Below are 26,956 nucleotides of genomic sequence, written 5' to 3'. Positions count from 1 at the left end.
ACGAATTCACGTAAGATATAAATTGACATATCGAAATTGTCCGCTTTGAATGATCTAATGGATGCCGTTTACAGAACCGCGATATCTGTTCTTGATGAAGAGCTATTAATTTGTCAATTTCGTGCTTCTATCTTTTTTAGAACTTCCGAATTTTTGAAAAAAATATTTTTTAAATTCAGGCCCTTAATTGAAATTCCACTTCGAACAGTCACTAGAATTTAACTTTCTCTCTCAAATGCAACAAATTGCATTAAAATCGGTCCAGGGGTTATCTTGGGAAAGCGTTTCTGCGTTTAAATGTATCCGAAAAAACGGCATCAGAGTTGGCGGCCCGGGCTAAAGCTTCCTCTTAACGCTTTCTGCGAAGCTCAAGCGATGCTGAATATAAAATGGGAGATTGTCAGTTAGAATCGGCATGTCGGAAAACCTAGAATGCATGCGCATGGAAGAATTATTGTACGCGTAATTCAACTTGCACGGAGCTGATCTTTCACTTCAAATCGAGCCTTCTTGCTTGAAAGAAAAAACAGTGCGCGCAAATGTCCAACATGACTCATCCGTTTGGGCACAATAAAAGCCACCGACTTCACATTCTACAGTTTTTACCATGCGGCAGTAGCTGACGGGTGCATGATTGATTGGTCAAACCCCAAAATTCTGGTATGTACGAATTGAGATAATGTAAGAAATTCGTGCGCTGCCATTAAGAAATGCTGATCAACAAGAAACGACGAGATAGGCCGAGAAAGAGAGAGAGAGAAAAAAAAATATCGCGTTCGTATCAAGTCTTAAAAGGGCACGCGCCATTACGTCATTGTATTTGCGCATATCCAACGAAAAAAAAAAAAAAAACCTCACCACGACAATTTCTGAGTTATTGTCCACGTGTGATGCTGTTTTCCCAGTATTTCGCAATAACGCGATTCGTGCATTTCCAAGAAGCTAACAATGAGTATGATAAAAACACTAGAAAGCAATCGGCCACCGCCTGCTTTCAAGAGATGCAAATGAGCAACCGTATATCAAAACTGCTGAGAATGCTAGCATGTTTGTCACGTCTCCGTTGCACTTGGGGCGTGCCTTGCTTACGCTACAGGCTAATCTTCTTCGCTTGCCCTTTCAAGCAGGGAGAAAAGACATCGCGGGCCCCCACAACTGAGTGTACGCGGCACTGCTCAGATATTGGTAATGATATCGCGGTACGAGTGTACCCGATAGGCAGCGCTCGTCTCGACTGCTTGAGTGGCGCGTGATAAAATGGCTACTGCGCACATTCTAAGCGAATCCTTGCTATAGTAAAATTCTAATAATATCGAACCGCCACTTGGTTGCTTTGTTCGACGCAAAGTGCACAATTCACGAAATTCTGCCGTTCACGTATATACGCTGGAATAATACATAATATGAGCGCAATACAGGTCTTTAAAAAATGAGCGCAGCTTGCACTATCGGTGCAAGGCTGGAGCAAACAGCGGAGCTTGTGATCGACCAAGCTACAGCCAGGGTCGCTATCCCGACAACGCTGGATACTCAAAGCAGAATCTCGCGTTCTTGCTCTCGAAACTCGGGATCTTCGACTCGACGACGCCTCTTCTCGGCTGCAGCTTCGGCACGGTATTCCGGATCGGCTCGCCGCCGACGCGCAGATTCTCGCTTGGCCGCACGGCGCGCTTCAAGACGCGGCCTGGCGAAGCGTTGGCATGTCTAGGCGAAGCGAGGCACATGTGGTTGCTAGGCGACGCGAAGTGACGTCATGGCTAGACGGAGCAGGTGCGCGGTCGTAGCAGCTCGGCGCGGTGGAGCGGAGTGGCGGCGAAGCGAGGCGCAGCTGTGCCAAGTGGTTGCTAGGCAACGCGCGGTGACGTCATCGCCAGGCGCAGTTTCTGGTCTACGCTATACGGGCCGACATCCAGCTTAAACAGCTCTGCTGTTAAAAATAAAAATAAAGTGGCAGCTTCGTCTGAAAGCTGAAGCACTGACAGCGATAGCAAAGTTTAGACTATTACACGAATTAAGGCTCTTGCTTGTTTGGACAATATCGATTGCGGTAAACATTCGCTTGCTAACTAACCACGCGCGGTGTCACGCGCCCAAAAGGACACACGTGAGACACATGACTGCCAGCGCTCGCGGTCACAACGCAGACGTGTTAAGGAGCAGTGAGAGCGCGCGTGCTTTATCGAATGCGAACGTTCCATGCTCCCGCTCGGATCACTTCACCTGCAACATTGGGCACGCGGGAAGACCGCGCATTCTAGTACACTCTACCGCGCATCATGCTACCAGCTTTATCGGCTCTCCCTGGCTTGTTCGACCTCTCACCCGCTGACGATCACGTGACCACACGGGGCGTTATAGCCGAGTGGGCTGCGCATGCGCCGTCGCATCAGGGACATCGAGGCGGCGGCGAGGGCGCTTCGACTGTCTGCCATAATTGCTATCCAATAATATGACTTGCATGCAAAGCTTGAACTAGTATGACCTGCGGCAGTTTTTAAATCTCGCCCGCCACTAACGCGCAAGCCTTGTTGTGGCGGAGCCGAACGCATGCCTTTGCTAGCCGTTGCAGGCAAAATGAAAGCGGCACGCCGCGCTGCTCGAGTGTATACAGTGACTTGGATGGACACAAAATTAGGGAGCGGAGCGAAAGAGATATCTCTGCAATCGCGCACTGTACGGGCGCATCATGCCGCGCTTGCGAGAAAGGTCGGGTAATTAAATTAATTAATGGATTTTGACGTGCCAACACTGCACTGTGGGGCTAACAAGGGAAGCCGTAAAGCGCGCGGGCTTGGCATTAATGTTTAACACGGTGGTTGAGTTTTACATGCTCTCAACTATCTTGTACGGTGTGGCACCATTGGCGACGCCACTGGTTCTTCGCCTCCTCGAGCCGCGCCTGTCGAGTCCGCGGAAAATCACGCTGGCGACGCCAGCGGCGTCAGAGCGGCGTTCTTCGAGGCCTTGAGCGTGAATCAAGGTGGCGCGCGTCAGCCGTGCATCTGTCTTCCTTCGCGGAAGCCACCGAGCCTGACAGCAACGGAGCGAGAGCGTCACGGGATGGGAATAAATCGAGCAGCGGCATTCTTCGCGGAATCATAACGGCGTTCTCGCCCTCTGTGCCATGGGCCGCAGCTCTTTGATTTCAGTCACGAGTCGTGCAGATTGAGCTGTTTGTCCATGGAGCGAGTGGTGATGCATGTCTTCTCGAGCTGAACCGCACGCATCTGCGAAACGGAAAGGAAACCCGCATGCAGCATCAGCTGCGACCTGCCATTTAGGTCTCGCCTAACAATGTACTTCCACCGAATTGAGATTCCTATACAAAATGTCGTGCTGCAAACGCGAAAATCTGAAGGCGTCTGCACGTTTGTTAATATTATAGACACCTTCGCGGTTCGTAAAGCAGCCGTTCTGGAAGGCTTAGACCGGCTTTGCCCTTAAAAAAAAAAAAAAATGGCCCGCTTGTATAAGCCGACGAGTATAGGTCTCGCTACTATAGTGGACTTACATACATTGCCGGGTCGAGTGTCAATTTCTTATGAAATAACTCAGAAAGAAACTCGAGCCGTAATTTTTTTCGACGCAATTCAAGTGTAGGAGTAACTATAAGACCTTATTAGTTCAGTTGGAGAGTCGAATGTCGAAAATTTGTTGTAAACAAATCGGATAGCCTGTTTTTGGATTCGTTCAACTTTCTGTTACATTGAGTGTAGGGATCCCGGATAATACAGGCGTACTCAAGCTTCGGTCGAATTAAGTAGTAATAAGCGAGTAGATGATGGGGCGTGCTTAAGCTTGTATTTCAGAAAGCACAGTTTACGTAAAGCAGAGAAAGATGGCAATGATGGGTACATGGTATACATGGATTTGCCTAAACTTCGTCCTTCTTTCTTTAAGTGGCTTCGTGACCTTGCGAAGCGGTCATTTTTAAGAAGGTACTGCGTTAAAACTACGAGTGCACGTAAAAAAAAATTCACCTGTCATCATAATGCAGCTGCCCACAATTACGTCATGCTGCGGCGTTGACCTCAATTTTTCGACGATAAGATAACGCGATATATCATGCTCTTCATTCTTAAAACTCCTTGCTCGTTCGCACTCCAATTTCACACGAACTTCGCGGTTAGCAGTGAGTTTTGCATAATGTCATCTTTCGATTGAACAATTGCTTTTTTTTTTTCGGTTCAAAATAAATCATGAGTGCACGTAGTTTGCGGCGATGTGCAACTGTCGAACGGCCTGCGCGAGTTTTTTATTATATACCCCCGGCTGCAAATATACCGTATATGTTGGCTATATAGTTACACTGGATGGGTACTTTAAATCAGCGCGGAAAACGACGGCGATCACGGTTTTATATTATAACGTCGTCACAAATTTATTGTGAAGTAACTAATGTGCAGTTGTGTGGTGTGTTCTAGACACATCAAGCTAAGTGCAATGAGAATTAAGCCATGTTAGTATTGTACGCACATTCTCCCGACAACAGATGTTGATCACACAATACTTCCCATTTTATAACTGTTGTTGTTAGATATTGAACTGTTATTGTTCAGGCATTATTGTGTTATGTTCTGTATCTCTTGCCTTTCCTGCTTGGGAATTTCATGCTTGCAATGTTCAGTAAATAAAGATAAAAATATGGATATTCAAATCGCTTACTTTTTATCCTGCACAGGCGCCCGTGTAAGATGACAATAAGCGCAAGCGTAACACCAGTGTCGAGAGCTGGGCGATTCGGTGTGTAACGGAATGGTGACATCCACAGCGGTTAACGCACCCACGGTCGCTCTATCAAAGCATGCAAGGTATTGTTTATTTTTGAACGAGCGGCCTGACACGACGTACACAAAGTAAGCAAAAAGCGACAGCTTTGGCCCGTCGTGTTCTTGTAGGTTGTGTTGAATGCTGCATGCCATCGTTCACTTAGGCGCGAGTATAGAATAAATGATTTATTCAGTACTGCGTAAGTGTTCGATGCCGAATGCCTACCGCTTCCATTCGATGAGGCTACCAGCTTGCATAGCTTCCCCGGCCCGGCCATTTTAATTGCGCAGTGCTAGCAGTGAATGCTGGAGTTTTTTAATGTTGGAGCCGATTTGTCAGAAATAAGTTCTGCACGCTCTTTCTGGTGGTTTTCGGTATTGACAGCAAGCGCTGAGATGTCGCAATGCCTGCGGCAGTCTCTTGATATCTGGCGTTCTCGTGTGTGCGCAGGTACACGCGAAACCTGGTCGACGAAGGCAACGGCAAGTTCAACCTGATGATCCTTTGCTGGTCCGAGGGACAAGGTAGCAGCATCCACGACCACGCCGACTCGCACTGCTTCATGAAGGTGACACCGCTGCATCTACGTGTTATAACACTCCGCGACGGTTGCATTCAGTCGCATCACTGTACGGCCGATAAAGCGAAGCAGTAGCGTCGGTTAAACGTCTATATCAACGCGCTTAAAACAGCAGGCATACTGTTTTTGCGAAGAGCAGATATCTCTGGGCGCTAAAAGAAAAGAATGTAAATTAAGGGCTGTGGCGGCGTTTTAAAATTCTCGTGGCATATTTCTATTACGTCACAGATGGTTGTGGTAAGGTAGGGCCGAAGCTATATACTTAATTGTTTTTGGTGCGATAGAAATTATATGGACACGCCAAGCGCATTTCAGCCTTCACCGTGGTCGTGGACGTATACGTCCACGACCACTGCTATAGCAGTGAGGTTCCGTATAGAAAGTCCAAACACGGTAACACTGTCGCCGCGTGCCGTCCGCTGTACGTGCGAGTGAAAGCTTGCAAGGGTCAGTCGACAGCGCGAGGGAGAAATGCGGGGCGGGCGAGAAAGGGGGGGGGGGGGGGGGCGGTCTACTCCGGTGGCGGCTGCTTGAAAGCGATCTGCGACGTGGACAAAGTGCGCGCCCGCGCGGGCCTCATCGTCAAAGCGATCTGTTATGTGGAAAAAGTGCAACTAGCGCCGGTAGCTTCGTATGCGCTGTCCTTTCGACGTTTAGTTTTTGACAGCAAGTTTCCGCGGTCATCGAGCGAGATGTGTTCATGTTTACCATGCAGTGCACGTGTGATACCGTGCTTGTTAATTTAGTAAGTAAGGGAATGTTTGCAAGTTTATACGACCGATAAAACTACTATCCTTAGTTCGTATACTTGTATATTAATTTGCTATCGCAATCGATACTTCGCCTTCCGGGCGAAAATGCGAATTTTTTTTTTATTGCGAAGCATTTTTCCGAGTTAATCCGGTTTTTGCCGTATATATGGTGTATGGCCTCTTTCACGAAGCAACCAGTAAAAATAAATTACAACCGCACTTTGGAAAGTCATCGTGAATGACTTCTGCCCGAATTAAATTAAAACCTTTGTACCCCAAAGGAACGTACGTAGAACAAAATACTCATCCATGACATCAATGCGCCTCTTGAGAAGCTAGTTTACATCAAAGGCCCGGCACTCCTGCTCTATATTTTAGGTCACACTTTAATAGTACGATGGTAAAAAGCCAAGAAACAATAACACGAAAGACAGCATAGGGGAAAACAGCCCCTGGTTGCATTACAGAAATGATAAATGGAAATAAAAGTGGACGAAAAAAAATTATCGCAGTAAATTTCACCCGGAAGGTGAAGCATCAATCGCGATAGCAAATTAGTAGAGAGCTATACGGAGTAAGGATAGTATTTTTTTTTATCAGCTGTATAAACTTGGACATGCAGCAGCACCAGCAACGCGCAGAACTGTTGTCGACGCCGTCGGCGTTTTGCTCGCGTTCGCACCGAACGCGCGCGGCGTTTTTATATAAATACGCATTTGGTGCCGCAGCTAAACGTCGCCTCCCCTCCCTCCCTCCCTCCCTACCTCCCGTCCTCCCACAGCCTTTCGCGCGACGGAAAAAGTCGCGTTTGCTCTCTATATTGGAAAAGAGGAAAGAGACGCTTAATTCTGCAGCCCTTCAGAGAACACGGCGCAGAACGCGCGTTTGCTCTCCGCCGTGCGTTCGCTCCCCGTGATAGCGCGCGTCCCTCGCGCTCTTTCACTCGCACATAAAGCATACGGCGCGCGGCGAGGATTTCATCGCAGTACGGAACCTCACGGCGACATCGACGCCGACGGCAGAAATCCGCTTTGAGTGTCCATATAAATAAAAACGGGGCCTAAGTGGGACACGAACCCACGTCTTCGCATTACGCGTGCGATGCTTTTACCAGTTGAGCTACTGCGGCGCCGTTTTCCCATCCACTAACCCTCCCAGGGTTAATTTCGTAGACGGACATATCATCCCACCCATCATGCACACAACTTCCATATTCCAAGGATGTTTAACAAGCAAACCGCACACATAAACCCGTACATGAAAATATGTGCGCACTGGTGAGAGAAACAGTAGGTAATGGTAAATGGGAAGGCTGCAGCCGAGTGAAAGGCTTGACAAGATATTGCAGGTTATTGCACCACATCAAATCAAACTCTGAAAATGTAGGCAGCACAATGAAATGAACAAATTAGAAAGTGGAGGATTATGGCACCGACAATAAACGAAATGTAACCCATCTTTATCCTTCTGGCTGCAGCAGATATTATCCAAAGGAAAGAGAAAAACAGAAAAAAAAAACAGCATCTAATAGCTCAGAAACACACAGGGTGTTTCAGCGAACACTTTCAAAAATTCTGAAAGGTTGCCTGTGGCAGATAGCACAATTCTAGTTCATGAGCTGGTGTACTCGAAGAGGCGGACATTACTTGCACAAGAAATTGAAATGCATAATGGAATAATTAAGAGAAATTCACTAATTAAATATTTAACTAATTACCTGATGGCCAATATTGCAATTTACAAATTGTAGCCGCGGAGTTCGCAAGGCGGATCCACTTGGAACGAATTCTCGGGATGACAACAGTTTCGGGATAATTATTCCCGAACTTTGCGGAGAAATGCATTGGCGTTCCAGATATATGTTCTTAACAAAACGTCGCTTTACGCATTGAAGCACAAAATTACCTGGAACGCCAATGCATTTCTCTGCAAAGTTCGGGAACTAATATCTCGAAACTGGTGTCATCCTGAGAATTAATTCTAAGTGGATCCGCCTTGCGAACTCCACGGCTACAATTTGTAAATTGCAATACGGGCCGTCAGGTAATTAGTTAATACTTTATTAGTGAATTTTTGTTAATTAGTCGATTATGCATTTCAATTTTTTGTGCAAGTAATGTCCGCCTCTTCGAGTAGACCACATCATTAACTAGAATTGGGCTATCTGCCACAGGCAACCTTTAAGAATTTTTGAAAGTGTTCGCTGAAACAGCCTGTATATTTTTGTTCACTATTGTGTATACATGTATATCTAACAAATATTATCACTCGGCGCAGGACGCGCCTGCATGTATGGGAAGTTGAGAATTGCTGGGCTAAATGGTGCGGCATTTGTGCGAAGGGGAGAGCGCTCAAGTTCCGCTCCCCTTCGCACGAACAACCGAGAGCGCGAGTTTGACGGCGCACATCTCGAAACCGGTGTCATCCCGAACACCGGTTCATATAGAGCACCGAGGTATGCACGCGTCTCTCACTCGCCGCCTCCTCCTCCATCCTGGCAGGTTCTGGCCGGTACGCTGAAGGAGGTTCGCTTCGACTGGCCGCAGACCAAGGACGGCGTGGAGGCGCCCATGACCAAGAAGGGCGACACGGAGCTGCAGCTGAACAGCGTCGCCTACATCAACGGTATAAATACCCGTCAGTCATGTGTGAGCCCCGCCCCCTCCCTTCCCCGGTGAAAAATATTTCTGGCTACCCCACTGGTCTGTGTAGCATTTTTTCAAGTGCTAAGGAGTTGGCGAGTCAGTAATATAGTGCGGGCATGGACCTGCCAGATGCAGATTTCTTGGAGGTGTGCACCGAAGAGCAATACTAAATCAGTTTGATAGATCAAGTATTTTTAAAGCTTTATTTGCATTCACTTGGCGGAAAACGATTGATTGCTAGAGGACAGAACGAAGGCGAAACTTTTAAATATCGCGCCTAAACGTCAGCGCCGCTACGTCACAGTTACGTCACAAATGTCGCAATAATTTTCTCGCGCCTGAGCCGTTTTACCGCAGGAAAAGTTCTCCAAGCTTGCTAGGTTGAGTGTTTCGCTACTTTGGATTAAAATGTCCTTATTTACCGATACACCATTAATTAGACCTGAGCGTAGAGAGCAAAAATGCACGACCTCACGGCTAACTGTTGCGGGAAAAGGCCCTTTTTAAAACCGCAAACCGGCTTCATTTTTGTTTCGCTGAATTTGATGCTTCAAAATTGTGATTTAGGCGCTGGAAACTTAACGCAAAGCCCATGCCTGCCCAATAGTTCTGCACGCCCCATATTCGTTGCATCTATGATCCCACATGATCCGGTATGAAAACCTATATGTTCCCATATAACCAGACATGATGATATAGGATTGTGGTACGGGGCGCGTTGGTCTCTTCCAATAGGGACGGTAGTAGTGTTCTTGATGTACTGCAGGAATTTTTCTGTTTTGTATAGCACAGCAAGCGAGTTACTATAGTACTTTCTGGATATAAATTCAGTTCGCTCGAAACAGCGGTAAACGAAAGACCGCTTTCTGTGGCCTCATATTTCCTGTTACGGTCGTTGCACTGGCGTTTCTGCCACAGCTGTGCAAGCGTGTCACTCGTAGAACGTCGAAGAGCGCGGCGAACGGCAACGAGTACAGCCTCGTCCTCTTTCCTGCAACTCGCTCTCTTTCTTCACAGGGCGTGGATGCGAGTTGGACTTGCAAATGCGCGCTAAGGGAGCGGACGAGGAACACGTATACAACAAACGCGGGGCTGACTGCATACTTGCAACTGACGCTCGTCCAAATATTACCGGAATACCGCCACGTGGCTGTGACGGCACGCAGCCAGGCATTGCACGAAATAAACTTGGGATAGTCTATTGGGCGAGCTTGTGCCGTCTCGAAGGTACATGAGTGTTCCTGCAAGGTGAAAAGACTGGCGCTCGAGTAGGAGGAGGAAGAGGACACGGGGCGAACGCTGGACTCAGTTTTAATTCGATCGAAAATATGATCAGTCGCTGCCGCGCATGCGCAAGAAGAAATAATGAGATAAAATAAACGGCAATGAGCACGTGCTCAGCGTGGTATCTTCAGTACATTGTTTAAAATTATTTATCTGTTTCTCTTTATTGCTTCCATGTAGTCAAAGCGCATGTGCGACGTGCAAAGTTTCTTTACCCGACGATAACAATGGTTGTAAGCGTCCCTTTGCAAGTGTCCACGGCATTCACTATGCACCAACTCGCCCAGCAAAAACACTACTTGGGCCCTGTTCACTAAAGCTTGACCTACCGTTCCTTTCTGCCAGACTTCGTATTTCCCGCTTATGCCTGTTTCATAAAATATATTACACTAATGATGACCTGCACATGGCACTTTTTCAAGCTACTTGTCATCCCGCCTTGATCATCGTATAAAAGTTAGGGTACCGAAGTGCATGAGCAACACATACTTCGAAGCCTTCATTCAGAAAACAAGCCAAGACTGTAATCGCCTTCGCGCCTCCATCGTCACCATCACGCATCAAGTCGGCTCTCTGTGACCATGTGGTTCCTCATTAGCCTTTTTTTTTTTGTGTTGCCACTATTCTCTCTAGTGTCTGTACGGCCCTGAGAGTACATAAATGAAATGAAAGAACTGCTCTAGTGGCGGCGACAGCTAGTGCATGTAGTAAGGCATAGGCTCCGAGATAAGGCGGCAAGCAATCTCTGAGAGACAGCGCGCGCCGCCTAATCTCAGAGGCCATGTATCGGGGGTCGTCGAATGTATTGACCCTTTTCGCGGAGCAGTTTGCTTTAGAGAAACGAGATGGCGCTCACGGTGGCGCGCCATACCTCTCCTCAGCGACCGCGCACGAATAGGAAACCACTACCGCTTCTACCTTGCTTCTGTGCGATCAGCTGTCGGAAATGCAACGGAGTTTTCGCTAACACACTGTGCTCCAATCATGCTAGATTGAATCATGTGGATTGAACAGGTGTGCAGTAGTTGGCTGCGAAAATAGTGACTGGTATGTTAAGGAATAGAATGAATCTGTGTGGCCAAGTTCGCGGACCGCTGCTGCAACTGTCCGAACGTGTTACCGGCACTTCGTGATGTACGGCTTTCCTTGAGGATACAGAAATTTGCTCATCCGCCAGCCTCGTATCGCTAACCTTCAAAGAAAGGGCTTCATCCCCAGAACGTCGGCAAGAGCTACTCCCTTTCCTGTCTCCCCTTGGTTTTCCTTCTTCTTTCCTTGCGCCACAACTCATTTGTTTACTCCCTTTGTCATTGTTTAACGAGTGGTATACCACTCGTTCAACAATGACAAAGGGAGTAGCGCCACTTCCTGTCACAGTAAGTTTCGCGCACGTTATCCATACACATCTGTCCCAAATGTCAGGAAAACTTACGCCCACTCTATCGCCGACGTATCAAGAATAAGTGAATAAGCGCACACTTGAATATATGCGCACTGTATACGCACAATAAATGACGGGACTATACCTATGGCGCACGAATGGTCGAATCTGAATGTTTCGTGACGGTCCACAAGAGTAAGCGAGTTACTAGCTGTAATATATATTTGCTACAAGGTATTACAATGTACAAAACAGCTATACGTTTCAAGCCTTGTGCGTAGCAAGTACAAATCTATCGGAACTCAGCACACCCGCGAGCGATTAGGCAGAAAATAATCAGATAGTGGACGCACCGATTAACTTCACTGAGTCAAAAACTGACAAGCCACTGCTTCAAAATATTTGCCAAATAAAGAACAAAGAACAAAACGCACTACTCCTGACTGAATTCAAAATCCGAAAGCTTGGAATAGATATTTAGCCCCGCTTTTAGAACAAGCACTATGTACACTGCTTGCGCCGTTTGGACATAGCTTAATCAGCTCTGAAAGCGCTTTTGCATGTTCTCTGAAGCTGTGATCTAAGCTTCGTGTCGTTCACCTAGTCACCGTCTACGATATCTCCGTAAACAGAGGTTTTCTAAGCCGCGCAGTCGTCATACACTCCCATTGTAAACAAGGAGGCAACGGAGGTAGTTGAGGCAAGCAATGGACGCTTCACCACGTGATCAAACATGGCAGCGCCCACGGGATCGCCGCGAAAAGGGTCAATACGGACTGCCGCCTGCATCTTGCCGCTTTTATTCATGCGTCATCGAATATTCCATATGCGGCGCTCCGCTCGTGTTATCAGCGGAATTGGCCGACCATGGATGATAAAGAGGAATAGAATCGAGCGAAAGGAATTCTTGCATTGCACAGGCCCTTTTCGTAGATTATTTATGTAAGCTGTGTGTCTTTTCATTCAAGTTTCGGAACACCAAACCTGTTGTTTCTACACATAGTTCATTCCACTCCTGTCAGCCTGAGAAAGGCTCGCAGTATTATGAAATCAATCAATCGATCAATCAATCAAGCAGTCAATCGTGCTCGGGAATCTGAGGAGTGAAACGAATTCAGTGCAGTTTCGTGCGCTGCCGAACCAAAGTGACAGTAAAAATTTTAACGCTAACAAATATACAAGACTCCAAAAAACAAGCTTGCACGATTACGGGCGTATCCTGTTTGTTATTCTTTTCTTTGTTCTTTATTCATGCATGACCCACAAATCACGACAATGGTTCTCGGGAAAAAAATATTTTAAAAAGTCAGTCCTGAGAAGCTACGGCCTAACTTTAGGTGGGTTGTCATTAAGCGAATAAATGTAATGCGCGGGGATAGTCTGATGAGCACAATATTCACGTATGATTATGTAAAATGAAATAAAACAGCTCAAGGCGTAACATTATTCGTCGTTCAAACAAAGGGATCCAACTAAGTTTTTTCGTTGTTGTTACACTTAGAAAGCGGTCATATCTACTACCCCCAGGATAAACCTTGCCGCGACGGATTAAGTTTAAGTGCATACGCCAAACATCTTGGCATTTATTTTATTACTGTTCAATTTCTACTCTGAAAATAAAATATGGACTGCAGAATCAACATCTATAGTTAGATTACACATTTTGCAAGCGACAAAAATATGTGAACACGCAGCACTCAAGTTACCATGTCCTTGTAGCTCACAAATGTGAAAGTAATGTACTGTAAAGCAACAATTTGCGAGGTTATTTGTCTAGCTTGCTGGCCGGAAAATTTCGGCATGTAGGTCGATCGCAAACAATTAAATTACGTGCATATAAAACGCGCTTATGAGCAACAGCCCATTTATCTGAGGTCTCATATCTTTATTTCTATAAAGCTCGCGTCTTTATTTTGGACTATAAAGTAGGAAAACTTGGCATTACTACTCGTACATAAAATGACTTCATGCAAGTATTTAGTACGCGAAATAAATACGGCTACAAGGACGACACGATAAGGGTGCAGAACATCGTGTGAAACCCTCGCGCTAGCGGAGGCCGAGCTTCCAGTCGTTTCGTAGTGCGTTGATGTCGCTGAAAAGTGTGGATGCCTAGCTAGTCCAGTTGGTGTCGTACCGAGCCACCGGCGCCCAACCATGCAAATTGTTGGCAAAACGCAGTTGACTTTAGGAGCAAACGGAAACGGATTAAGCAAGCGCAGCCAGACCAAAAGCGCGTGTGCGAGGCGCAAAATCTCTTTAGCAACATTGGCTGTAAGCGTCCCTTTCTGCCCCGTCTTTGTGGTGCGCGTTTGCGAGTTTTGATCTCTCACTTCGCCCTGTTCAGATGCTGCACCACACAGCCATTCGTATATGATAGTCAGCGTTCTCGGCGGAGCTCTAAAATTTACTTACAAAAATCCTATTAACTTTCTTTAGACAGTTCCTATACCAAACTTCCGATCAACATTATTGTCGTCCTATTTACGTTCGCAGTATAGTAACACTTGCTCGAATGACTTCAAAAGAAATTAGGTAATATTTCTTTATAACGACTGTGTTCTGAAAACTCCGGTTTACAAACTGAATTTATATTTTTCTTCAGACAGTTTTCACTACAGTTTCTTGAGAAATTGAAGATACTTTCCTAAGTCAGTTTTTTCTACAAAGCAATTAGTCATTTTTGTACTTTTTTCTCGGGAAATATTTCAATGCAGTGTATTACACACTATTACTTTTTCTGTAATGCACCGAATTTATTTTCGAAAATTCGGATCCGGCAGGAAGTGGTAAATATCTAATGGCAGAAAGAATAACCATTCAGAAAGCTAACCTCATGCAATCTACACCCTCGAGATATTTGTAAAGAAGTTATGGACTTATAACGGTAGAAATATGGCATCTGCATGAGTATGAATTCCATAAATAAATTTAAGGTCCTCTGCTGCCAGCGTTAGATGCAAGCTTGTTAGGCATTATGGCACATCGTAGAGGGAATGGAATACTAATATATTAATTGCACGGAGTCAAGTGTTCTCCTTATGTCCTTTAAACAATTCCAGAATAGTTAGTTTCCGAGCGCGAAGTTACTGAACATTGTGTGAAATTAGGGTGGGCGCTTTTGTAATCCTGGTCCAGCGGTTCCCGAGTCAACTGGAGAAATAACCCCATTTGCTTCAAATTCTGTCATCCACATGATCGGGTGGAATATCCGAAAATACATGAACAGATGTTACGAACTTGAAATGGAAGTATTCCAGCCTATACGAAGACATATTACATGATTGTGCAGACAATAGCATAGAATTCCGAGAAATCGCCTGCCCGCCCAGCGAGAATAGTAAATCTAGTGAGAATACGGGTTGCGCTAACTTTGCACGCGCGGCCAAAACTAAATGGTTGATGTCAAACGTTATATCCTATCCAAAACTATAGTAGACATGAAAAGAAGTAATATACGCCAAGTAAATTTTGAAAAGTTGTTGACAAGCTTTAATTCTGCCTTCCGAGAAAATTCGTACCAGTAGAGCTTGTCGGTATTTATTTACTGATTCGAATCTTTTTTTCGCGGAATATGACTGCAGCCCTACCGCACTCTTGTGGGGTATGTCACGCTCAGCGATATCTTACAGAAACGTCGGACTGCCGCAATCATTGGCTGTTCACACTGGCGTTTTCTAACTGGTACGTGACAAGTAAAACAGGAAAGTATGCTGTCTATTCCTATACATGGCTTCGAGACAGTGTCAACTTGTTATGACTGCACACAGTATCGAGAAATTGCACTTGACAATAAGGTCCTCTTCCAATTTCCCATAAGTGACATAAAGAGCATCCAGCCCGACCTCTCCTCAATTGCCGCAGATTCGCTGGGCCTGCACAGGGTTGAGAACCCGAGCCACTGTGAACCGGCCGTGAGCCTGCACCTGTACTGCCCTCCCTTCGACGAGTGCTCCATGTTCGACCAGCGCACGGGACACCGTTCCAAGAGCAAGGTCACCTTCTGGAGCAAATACGGACAGCGAACACCATTCGTAAGCACCGCCGTATTTCTTTTTTCTTTTTTGCCCCCTTCGCGCAGCTGCAGTGCGTGCAAACAACTTTTTCTCGAAGCTGCTTGAGAACCGGTAGTTAAGACCGCTGAATATTAGGGATGAAGCAGCTATAGGACATGGTCAATACAAAGCGATGTTTCGAGATCCGTACGGATCGTGGAATATATGCGGACCTCAAACGTCATTTTCTTTCGACTATGGTCAGTGACTTATTCTGACCAAGCGGTATTCCGTCGAATTCTCCGTTAAACTTCAATTAATTTCGCCAAAACCTTACGTTTAGTTAGACGCAGTGTCCAAGCATTTACCGTACTGCGTCGGTAAATAAGTTACATTATTCCAGTGAATGAAATAAGAGATGCTTTCTACCGATGAGGAATAAAGTAATAAGCATGAAATTATTATAACAACAAAACAAAATGACTTGTCACATTGTGAATGTGCTTGCAATTACAGTGAAGTAAATACTGTAAGCAATCGCATTCTTTCTTGACTATATTTTGCGAATGCTCAATGCATCCAATCACATTGAAACAAGTGCTGCGAAAAACAAGCAAGATGACATTTCGTAGATTGCCCAGTGCTTGCAATTACATTGAAATAAATACTGTAAACAGTCGCAGTCTTCGCGATGAGCTTATTTTCAAGATTGTCGCGAGTGGCGGTTAGTCTCCTCGAAGATGGTTCCGCGAACAATATTCGCGTGGCCAGTCTTAACGGTATACCGCGCTGCCTTGGCCGTCGATAACGCGATTTGTTGTGTTTTTCCGGAATTTCAACATGGCACTGAGTATCGAATATATACTCGCGATCGCGAAGAAAAAAAAAAAAAAGCTAGCGTAGCTTGCACTGGAGGCGCAATGCTAAAGAGACAGAGGAGCTGATGGGCACTTAGCTAGTCCTGGCTTTTGGGCTAGGCTAAGCACTACCAAGTCTTCCCCAGCATTTGCCAGAATTTATTGATTATTGATCATACAGCTATTGATTGGCTATCGCGAGGTATTTGGGCTAGGCTAGCACTACCAAGTCATCCCTAGCATTTCCCGGAATTTATTTATTATTGATCGATTATAGATAGCTATTAAAATTGGCTATCGATTGACTATCGCAATTGGCATTGAATTGGCCACGTATTTGGACTAGGCTAAGCACTACCAAGTCATCCACAGCATTTCCTGGAATTTATTGGTTACTGATCGATTATCGATTAGCTATCGATGACAAAAACGCCCGTGTGCTTGCGTTGTAGTGCACGTTAAAGAACACCAGGTGGTCAAAATTAATCCGGAGCCCTCCACTACGGCGTGCCTCATAATCAGAACTGGTTTTGGCACGTAAAACCCCAGAAAGAAGAAAGTAGTAGACCCTACCATGCTTAGCTAGACTTCGCCAGGCTCAGCTTCGCTAGTTCACAGGGGTATGTGCCATTGCGGTTGGATCCTTTCTGCACTACCGCCAGGATTGGCCCACATTTGTCCCCCGACGGACGGACTAACGGCCGGCTTGATGAACAGCTCCGCTGTTAAAAAAATGTCGCAGTTTCACCCTAAATGCGAAGCATCAATTGCGATAGCAGATTAGTAGAGACTTATACGGAGTAAGGATAGTAGTTTTATCAGCTGTATAAACTTGGACATGTAGCAGCACCAGCAACGCGCAGAACTATTGTCGACGCCATCGGCGTTTTGCCCGCGTTCGCACCGAACGCGCGTGGCGTTGGTGACGGTTGCCGGTGCCTCCGGCGGCGGCTCGGAGGTTTTCGACGAGGTCAGAACGGGACACTCATCGAGCAGTGTCGCAAGCACGGTGTAAGAATAAGGAGAGGTGCTGACACTCTCCCCCCAACGCGCGCGAAAGCGCCGCTCACTCGCGTCCAGATTATGTTCGGCTTGGTTGCAGCTGGTTCGGCGCCGTCGTAGAGGGCGCTGCGGTATGCGGTCCCATAGGGTGCCTCGATGCCCTGCGCCGCCTCGATGCCCTGCGCCGCCTCGATGCCCTGCGCCGCCGTCCAGGGTGGAGACAACCCCGCTGGCGCCGCCATATTGTGTCACACGAGCTGAGCCTCAGCTACGCTTGCGTTCATAAAGTGTTACTCGCGGCGCGCTTCCAAGTGCTTTGCCTTGATGAGGATTTTTTTTTATCGGTGTCCCATCTGCATATCTTTATAACCAATAGCCGTTAACTCGTCGAAGGTCGAAGACGTAAATGTATGGCGCCGCGAACATGCCCCAAGTTGCCTAATTCAATCACATTTAATATGCCGTGTGTATGTTTAAAATACGCACTATTTTTTTTTTTGCGCTTCGATGCTTGGTATATAAGTTTTGCGACTCCCTGTGTGTGGAAGTTTTTCTTTTTCGCTGTTGTATTTTGGTTTACACGTCACGCCTCCTTTACCGTAGCCAGCCACTCGCGCACGGCGGTTAGTTTCCCTTGCGTTGCGCGTGCTCTTCGCGTTCGTTGCAATTATTTGACGATATCTACGCGCAATTTTTGCTTTTTTTGCCCACAAAACTGTGTGCTGACAGGATTAAGCTGGTGTAAAAATAACTGCAATGTGAAAATAAGGTTTAGTTAGTGCTGTAGAGAAAATGTAACGTAACTTGTCTGTGTCGATCTTGCGTAGTACACACAAGAAATCAAACGATGCACAAAATACATTTACTTATAATGTCTAGTACAATCAATTCATGAAAGAGATATGTACATGAAAAATTATATGTACTGTGTGGCGCCTGAAGGTTATGTTGAAAGACGAGATAAAAAAATGAATTCGCAAGGTAGGCTCGACACACAATTCGGGATAGAGAGTTTTTTTTTATTTATTCATTACATGGGGGGGGGGGGGGTTCAAGTGAGTACATCAACCTTATTACACACAATATAAATCGAAAACACGAATGCAAACAAGAAAACGCAACCGCGGGTAATATTAATCAAGATATCCAGCCAGAATACATACATCAGCTACCATCGAATACGTCGCATCAGCCAAACACATCGATGGCGAGTACAGAACATTTCATAAATAACCATTAGAACACTGATAACTACATTGAAAAAATAAACAACACTGCATACATATCACGTACAAAAACCGTAAATGAAACTAAGACAGATCAAATACAGATTAGCAATGTTTTTCACTTCGAAAATATAGTCCATGATGATGTAGGGCTGTTGACTTTAACAGACGGCGCCCATCCTGTCGATTTCCCTCGTACTGGTCCTCTTCAAGGTGTTTCTAAGTACAGGTAGAACAACAAAAGTGATTATTGATATGAAAAGTTGCCTTGTAAATACAGAGAACCCATTACAGTGCTTAAAAAAATGTGGTTGATCCTCTTATATAGGAATCGGTATAGAACACGAAAGTGAAACGTGTCTTCACAGAAGTAGTGTAATGTTTATTGCACATTGATATATAATGTCTATTGGTGTTTTGTGGCTAAAGCGCCCTTAGGCGTTGATGCACCCACGCTGACGCCTGGTGGCACGTCTCCTCCATCACGACTACCAACGTCGATGACCATGAGCAACCGTCGTGCATATGGAAGCTGCACTACGCTGCACACGCTAGCACAACGCGAAAGACGAAGCACGTAACTGACACACTAATACAACGCGCAAGACAAAGCACGTAACTGAATCGTCACCGAGTCAAATCAGCGCGTACAGCGCGTCGTAATTGCAGCCTCCGCGATCAACTTCAGAAACATTTTCAGAGCTAATTGCGGAGGCCACGCTCCGCTGTGCTGAGTACGGTGAACGCCACTAGGGGCGTTGGTAGTGCTTCTTGATGCCAGCGTCCCTTCGAATGCTGGCATCGAGGCGTCGTAGTGCTGAGACCACCGAAGCGTTCACTGTCGGTGCGCGTTAGTGTCATAATGCAGTACTTCTCTTTTCTGCTCGTAGGCGGCGGCACCGGCCCGAGCAAGAGCGCGGGTACACGGAGGAGTGTTAGATATATAAGGCGCGTCTGTGTAGCTCTCTGCAAATGCGTTTGTGGCGCAATGGGTTAAACGCTCGGCGATCTATCGTCGCGGACCGAGAGGTCGTGGGTTCGATTTCCAAATTTTGCATGTTTGTGGACCTTTTTCTTCTGGTTTCTTTCTTTGTATTATGTTCGTGTACATTGTAAGCTGACGTATTTCCGTGACGGAAATACGTCAGTGAAGTCTTGGTGGACCCCGGCATAAAACACTTTCGTGTTAAAATAAATTTTAGCAGAAGCAATGCTGTATTACCTTGCTTCACACGTTTCGAAGAAATGCACAGGCTACAACAGACACCATGCCAGAAAGCGCCGAAACATTTTGGTCCCATGATGCCCCTTAACTCTACCACACCTGGGCATACCATGCACAGGCATTTAAAGACCGTCACAGTACCCACTACGATCGGGAATGAGCACGAATGACCATCGGCTTACGATCACCACGCTACAAATATGTACAAGTCTAAAAAATCAGCTATGTAACGTAACACCCTGAGGTCCGCAAGATAATCTCCTGAGAAATCAGAGAAAATCACAATGTTTCGCTTACCACGTACAAAACAGCCGCTCTCCCCAGACGAAGCACTGCGTTCTTTAGTCCCAAATAACCAGTACCGAAAACAGAAAAAAAAAAAGAAACAAGAGACACACACGATGTGTGCTTCCCGTGAAAAGGAAAATAGGTGGCTTACGTGACGATTCGTAGCTAATGTAAGACTATTTCGCGGCTAAGCATCTTCGTCAGTCCTTAAAATAAGGGTACAGACTGCGCCCATCAAAACGAAAAAAGCCTATGCGACGCGCGCTCGCAAAACCATACGCTACTCAGACAGCATCGGTGCAGTGCTTACTTAGTTCGTGAGCGAACGTAGGTACGTGAGCGAGGATCAGAGAATACTTTCTTATTTAAATGAAAAACACGGTGCGGTAGTCTAAACATTCTTGACACTTACCTCGCAAATGCAGGAGTTATCCATTGCCTTCCAGTGATCGCGCTTTACTTGGGCTTCCCATCTCTTCCGTCGCTCTGGGTCCCGGGGGAAGCGAAAACAACGCAGTCCTTTACGCGTCGATCCGGCGCACTTGGGAACACAACAGCCCGTCATGTCGACACGATGCACTTGATAGCTTGTCAGTCATGCGGCTGAACACTGTCTAGCAAGTAGAAGCGTCCGCGAAGCATCCGCGCGCACTGTGCCTCGAACTCAGCACCGGCACCAAGCAATCGCAACGGCTCGCTGTGACACAATATGGCGTCGCAGCGAGAAAGCGGCGGCGCGGGGGCGGTCAAAGGTTGGCACCACCCTGAACGGCGGCGCTGGCATCGAGGCACCCTACGGTCCCAGCCTCGGCGGGAAGGCGCGTGCTTCGCTGTCTTTGTGCGCTTTGTGCTTGCATGTGCGGCCGTGCTGTTTTGAAGGCACACTTTTTGTTCACGCGCCTTTCATCATCTTGTGCTTGTGTATTGTCGCCACGGGCCCTCGACCAAGGTGGAAGCGGCCTTCTAAGAGTTTGAAATGGGTAGAAAGTGCTTCGTCACGAACTGCAATTCTGGATACCGAACTATGCGGAGCGTGTGCCTCTATTCAAAGTGCCGTCCGACAGCGGTCGTCTAGAGCAGTGGTGCCGTGTAAATCTGAGGGCAGACCTAACTCTAATGCCTACCGACCATGTTTGGGCCAAGCATTTTTCAGAGGATATGATATCGACGGCATATTACGCGGAGCTGGATAAAATGGTGCTACTTGACGCGCCAAGAGCCCTGTTCTGTCTGCAAGTACAGTTCCGACCTTATAACTGTCCAAAGAACCTCACACGGTCAAATAAACTTCGAAAGCCGCTGCGGAAGAGAGAACCTCTAGTGTGCCACAAAAACTGCTGTGTGCCACAGCAGTCTGTGCAAATTTTGCTGCATGTATAAGATATATACTGGATGTCCTAACTATCATGCACCAAGATTTAAAAATATGAAAATGTCGCATAGCTGGACAGAACCAAGACAATGTTGTCTGTCGTCTCTTGGAGATACTCAGATTATTTTTTGCATTCCGCCTTATTGCATAATTATTTTCATAACTGAATAATCAACTTTTCTAATGCTATAATTAGATAAAAAAAGTGTGAACGAGAGAATTGCACAGCAAGATGAAAGATTCCCGATACAGCTTTTTGTTGCTCAATACGTGATACATAAAAGTGTTTTCTGAGCGTGAAAGAAACCCGCGAATAGACTCAAAATTGCCTCGAGGCACTTTGCGTGTATTCGTGGGCTTCTTTCACGCTCGGAAAAATACTTCTACGTATCGTGTATTGAGTAATAGAAAGCTGTATCGGGAGTCTTTCATGTTGCTCTCCAATTTTCTCATTGAAACTTTTAATATAATTATAATATTTGAGAAGTTGATTAATTAATTAAGACTAATCATGTAATTAGGCCAAATGTAAAAAATAATCTCAGTATCTCCAAGGGACGGAAAACAGCATTACCTTGGTTCTGTTCAGCTACGTGACATTTACATATTTTTAAATCTTTGTGCACCCTGTATAATACTGCCGTTTTCTGTGCAGATGTGTGCCTGATTTTCAAATTTGTGCCATCCTGGCTACTGATTTTTTTTTTACAACGCGCGTGCGGTGTATATTACACGCTTGGATGTTTTTATTCAACACTTTTGCATTGTGGGAGTGTATGAGAGCGTAAGCTTCTGGGAAGGCTATCCTCTATTAAAATTATCGAGCTGCTTCATGCACAATTTTTTAATTATTCTGTCTTTGCAAAATAAAAAATAAAAAGTCTATGAGATTATTGTGTGCTGGGTATAAGTGTATTTGTGGACAGGCTGTAGCATGCATTGTCAAATACGCTTACATTGGCACATTCTCATATGCAATTTAAGAAACAAGAAAGTCACCTCTTAGATCCTGCAAGAGTCACTCGCTCCCCAAACGACGAAAGCCAAATGAATAATATACACAGTCTATGTTAAGTGGAATTGAAATAAAAAAGATTTTCACAAGTAAACTGTATTAGTGATATTGTAATCCAATATAAAACGCCTGCCTTCGTCCCGCCTGATAAATTATCTTTGAAAGATTTCTTTACATAGCTATGTGCTTTCTCATCATAGGTTCTAGCCATGAACACCCACTTTGCTCTAGTGCGTTGCATATCGCAAGCTTGCGCCGTTTCATTTCTTAAATTATATCGCGCCCACACTGAATTCGCGTGACGATGCTTGAACGGTTTTCTGAGTTTGAATTTTCCGATGCAGCCACTATTTTCTTCTGATCGAGGGGTAGCACGCGGGCTTACGCTTTCATTTTGTTATGCTTGTATGCATGACTAGATCGACCGCAACAAAATGTGCGCGCGAGCGGAATGTGAGTGGGCGTTGAGTGCTGCCCGATCGATCCGTGTTCACGTCATTCACGCCCTGCACAATATACGTTCATGTTAGCAAAGCATTCAGTCTGGTACACTTATCACCTTAATCTGAAATAACGAATTTCCTTCGCGCTTATAGTTTTACTGGCGCCACTATGAACGAAAATTTAGCGGAGGCAGAGGAATGCCAAGCCGCCGGCGCCGCTAAGCTGGGACCGCTGGCCGCGGTGCCCTCTATCTGCTCGCAGCAGAGCTACTCGGTGCGCCCGCGCGCGGCCGAACATAATCTGGACGCTCGCTCGCGCGCCTTGTCAACACCTAAATAGTCTTCCACCGTGGTCGCAAGTCTACCACCTTCTCGCCTAGCAACGTTTTTATATAAATACGCATTTGGTGCCACAGCTAAACGTCGCCTACACTCCCTTCACGGCCTTTCGCGACCCCCCCCCCCCCCCCTTTTGTTTAACCCCTTTTCTTTCCTTGCGCATTTGAGTACTGTAACTAAGATGTGAGACGCGCAATCGTCTGAACACTCGCAGAAAGCGAATTTTTTGAGAATTTCCCGTGAAGAAATTGAAATTAGTGCTGTTTAGATGGTATTGGCAAACTGTCAACCGTACCTCACTGAGAGTCAATGAGTGGATGATAGTGTGGTCATTTTAGCATCTTTCCTGCTTGATCTAGTGAATCCTTATTACTTGTTTAGCGACAGCCATACGATTTTAAGTTTGAATACGCTAGCGCAAGACAGGGGTAATTGGAGATCGCAGGGAGAGGCCTTCGTCCTGCAGTGGACATTATAGGCTGCTGCTGCTGCCGCCGAAGCCAACATTTAAGCGCCTTAAACGTGCTTCTCCCGCATTTTCGGCGCCGCTGCCGTAATGATTTGTCTTTGAAGTCAATGACTGCTTTTACGCAGATCACTGAGGAACGGGAATGCTGTTTTATCAGGTTACTTGCTTGAAAGAAAATGCCGCCACTGGTGCTTTACACTGCTTGTTCGAACCGTTCGGACACTTTATTAACTGCTAGTTTATCATTACAGTAGAATCTGGGTGATGTGATCACGCCCGATACGAATTTCGGGATGGTACGAATTTTTGAAGTCCCTGCCCAAATCCACTTGGCTTGCAACGTGCTAAACTTCGAATGTTGCGAACCGTTCTTTGCACCAAGGCAGATGCGATTACAAAAAAAGAAAAAAAAAAAAGCTTTTGCTGTGTGCTTTATCATCCAACTTGTCACCATGTTCAAACACCTTGTAACTTTATCATGAGCCTTCAATCGTATATGACCCAGTTTTGCCGCGTCAGTAAGATTGGCGGCATTACCTTCCATGGGTAGCCTTATCTCTGTATTCCACGCCTTTTGTTGTCTTCGGTGCCCGATGACAATTGGAAACTTTTCTACCTTTGCACCCTTCCGATCGCACGATACAAAGTAGCTTCACCACTGCAAGGGAAAGTGAGCAGATTCTCTTAATCACCGCGAGGCAGAAGCTAGGTCACAGCAACGACAGAAACTCTAGGTAACTAGGCAGATCTTGAAATTTCCGCCTCCGAAAGCGCGAAGTGTGCAGCTCGCTGCTGCCAAAATAAGTGCGAAACAAGCGCGCCAGTGATTCAAATTTGCATCAGCCAATAGGAGCGCTCTCTGCCCACCACGTGACTGCAGTAATGAATCGCGACGCTAGTTCTCCCTTTTCGCGCTCGCTTTTGTTGGTTTTACTTTTGCGTGAGGAAATACAGCGCTGCGGCTATCAGAACATCAGATCTCTAGTGTTTACGGTGATACCAAGATGGCGGCAATGCTTCGACGGAAAGCCGCGCTGAGCGCAGCATCGCTGAGCGAGCTGCGCCGCCACTCTACAAAGCAATGACATTGCACAGTGCAGTGTCCTTCCTGATTCAGGTGTGCCATTGAGTGCCTGCACAGATGGCCCCGTTTTGCATGTCAGAATCCCAGACCATAACTTCTTCGCTACCCTCCTGACACTTCGTGTCATATGGCAAATCAGTTAGTGTAATAGTCGTGCCCTTCTCTCTCTCTTTCTTTTTTTTTTTGCAGCCATGAGATTCGGTCAGAAATATGCCATTTTGTACAAGTTGTTATAGCTGGTGATATACAGTATGTCCCAGCTATATCATGCAGCAAGATTTAAAAATGTGCAAATGCCACGTAGGTGGACAGAACCAAGGTGATGTTGTTTGCCGTTGCTTGGAGATACTCAGATTATTTCTTGTATTTTGCCTAATTACATAATTAGTCTTAATTAATTTAACAACCTCCCAAATATGATTACATGAAAAGTGCCAATGAGAAAATTGTAGAGCAACATGAAAACTCCCGACACAGCTTTCTGTTGCTGTGTTTTTCCGAGCGTGAAAGAAGCCTGCGAATACACGCAAAATTGCTGCGCAACTGGCCGCTCAAGGCACTTTGCGTGATAAGGTGGTTTAACTACCTTTCTTCCGATTCTACCTTCATGTAGCAATGCAGAGACGGCGTTGAAATGTAGTACCTGCACTAGGGAGTTGCCGTAAAGCGCTGTCTGTGTGCCCTCACAGCCAACGTCCTTGCTACACTGGACAAGAATGGCTCGCTCTAAAGCGCGGCAGTTGGGTCCATTGCATTCTTTTTCCAGGTGCAGATGGCGAGTTGACACACTTTGTCAGCCAGTGGTAGACTAACTGCGGAGTGCCGTTCCTTCTTGCACACTGGTCAATCTTACTTCTTTCCCTGTAGCAGGTGGACAACATATTTAGCATTAGCAGGTAGTGAATGAAGAAAAAGAGAGAGAGTAGGCTCTTACCAATATATTTCATCTTGTCCGGAAATGGCGAGCTGGATGAAGAATCGTTACAATATCTGGACCCGGCACATCTATACAAAATGAAACTGCCGTATAAATGAGCTGGCATGCAGAAAAAGGTTCGGTTGAATTAAGTTGTAGATTTTGCACCCCCAAAGCTAGTGGACGCAAACCGCCAGGGCTTGCAAAAGAAGACAAAAGGGCCCACACTTGAGTTTCGGCTACGAGACACGTCATATAGAGTGGGGAATTTTGGATTAATTTAGGGAGTCAGGACCTCCTTTTTGTGCACAGACGTGCTGACTTTAGAATTTGGAAAACACTCCATGGGGAAAAAAAAATTAACATTACAATTGGCAATGAATACTACTAAAAATTGTTTGGGTATTCAGTGTGTTGAGTGTTTGTTTAACGTTCATAGACTTTCTTCTGTAGAGGTGCAGTGAACAAGGACACTGCTCTTTAGTCGCAACAACAACGATTTGCACCGCAGACAAGCAACAATGTTTATGAAGTTTATTTATGAAATATGCATGTAAGAGCTGTCGAAGATTCAGTTGCCGTTTTACGCTGGTTCTATCAGTTGGTGACGCTGCTACGAGGGTTGATCCGTATAGTCGAAGGGTTCAAAGAATGGGCCATACAAAATCACTCGGCGACTCTATTTATCGTTTTCTAGATTGGTTCTGCCATTAACCATACGCAAATAAAAAAATTTGGAAAATATTTATATATCTATACGACAATCTAAACGTGCACTAAAAATCGGGCATTTTACGATAAAATCATAAATCATGGCAGGTATGCATGCACAAAAATTTAGTACATGAGCTTTTTTTATTACTTTGCTCCCATAGGCTGCCGCGGCTGACTATCGAATGCTCGACCTTGTGCTCTGTAGCTGAGCATCAAAGCCCAAGATTGCACGTTACTTTCAGTGCCTGCACAATGAGTGATGTCAGCACCTTCAATATCGCATACAGGTAGCTTTGTATATGTGGCACTCACGAAGCGCCTAAGCAACGTGTCCATGCTTGTGTGCGTAGCTTGCCATGAAGGCACACTCGTCGGCACCAGCTTCTCTGTCATAAGAGGCCTTGTGTGGGGAAGCTGGCTACCACGAATCACTTCATTTCTTAGTCGACTGCACGTTGGGTACCTATGTGCTTCCAAGAACATGCAGGTAGCCGATTACATTGGACACTAACATTCTTTCAGGATGCGTAATGTCTCGCGTGTGCGGTCATTTTTGGAAGCTCATCATAATTTCAACCAGAGCGACTCATGAATTTGGA

At 45.8% G+C, this 26,956-nt stretch overlaps 1 protein-coding gene across 2 annotated transcripts in view; it reads left to right on the top strand.

Annotated features, from left to right (window-relative positions):
• Positions 1–26,956, top strand: part of LOC119455269 (cysteine dioxygenase type 1) — a 289,109-nt gene that overhangs the window by 91,131 nt on the left and 171,022 nt on the right. For both annotated transcript variants that reach the window (XM_049668673.1, XM_037716672.2), the window contains exons 2-4: positions 5,221–5,338; positions 8,604–8,727; positions 15,277–15,446. In XM_049668673.1, the coding sequence (XP_049524630.1) occupies positions 5,221–5,338; positions 8,604–8,727; positions 15,277–15,446 (412 nt within the window). The remainder of the gene's footprint in view (positions 1–5,220; positions 5,339–8,603; positions 8,728–15,276; positions 15,447–26,956) is intronic.

The sequence above is a fragment of the Dermacentor silvarum genome, chromosome 6 (genome assembly GCF_013339745.2).
Source record: "Dermacentor silvarum isolate Dsil-2018 chromosome 6, BIME_Dsil_1.4, whole genome shotgun sequence".
Taxonomy (NCBI): domain Eukaryota; kingdom Metazoa; phylum Arthropoda; class Arachnida; order Ixodida; family Ixodidae; genus Dermacentor; species Dermacentor silvarum.
Note: the sequence above shows the minus strand (reverse complement) of the source record. Positions and strands in the feature narration are given on the sequence as shown.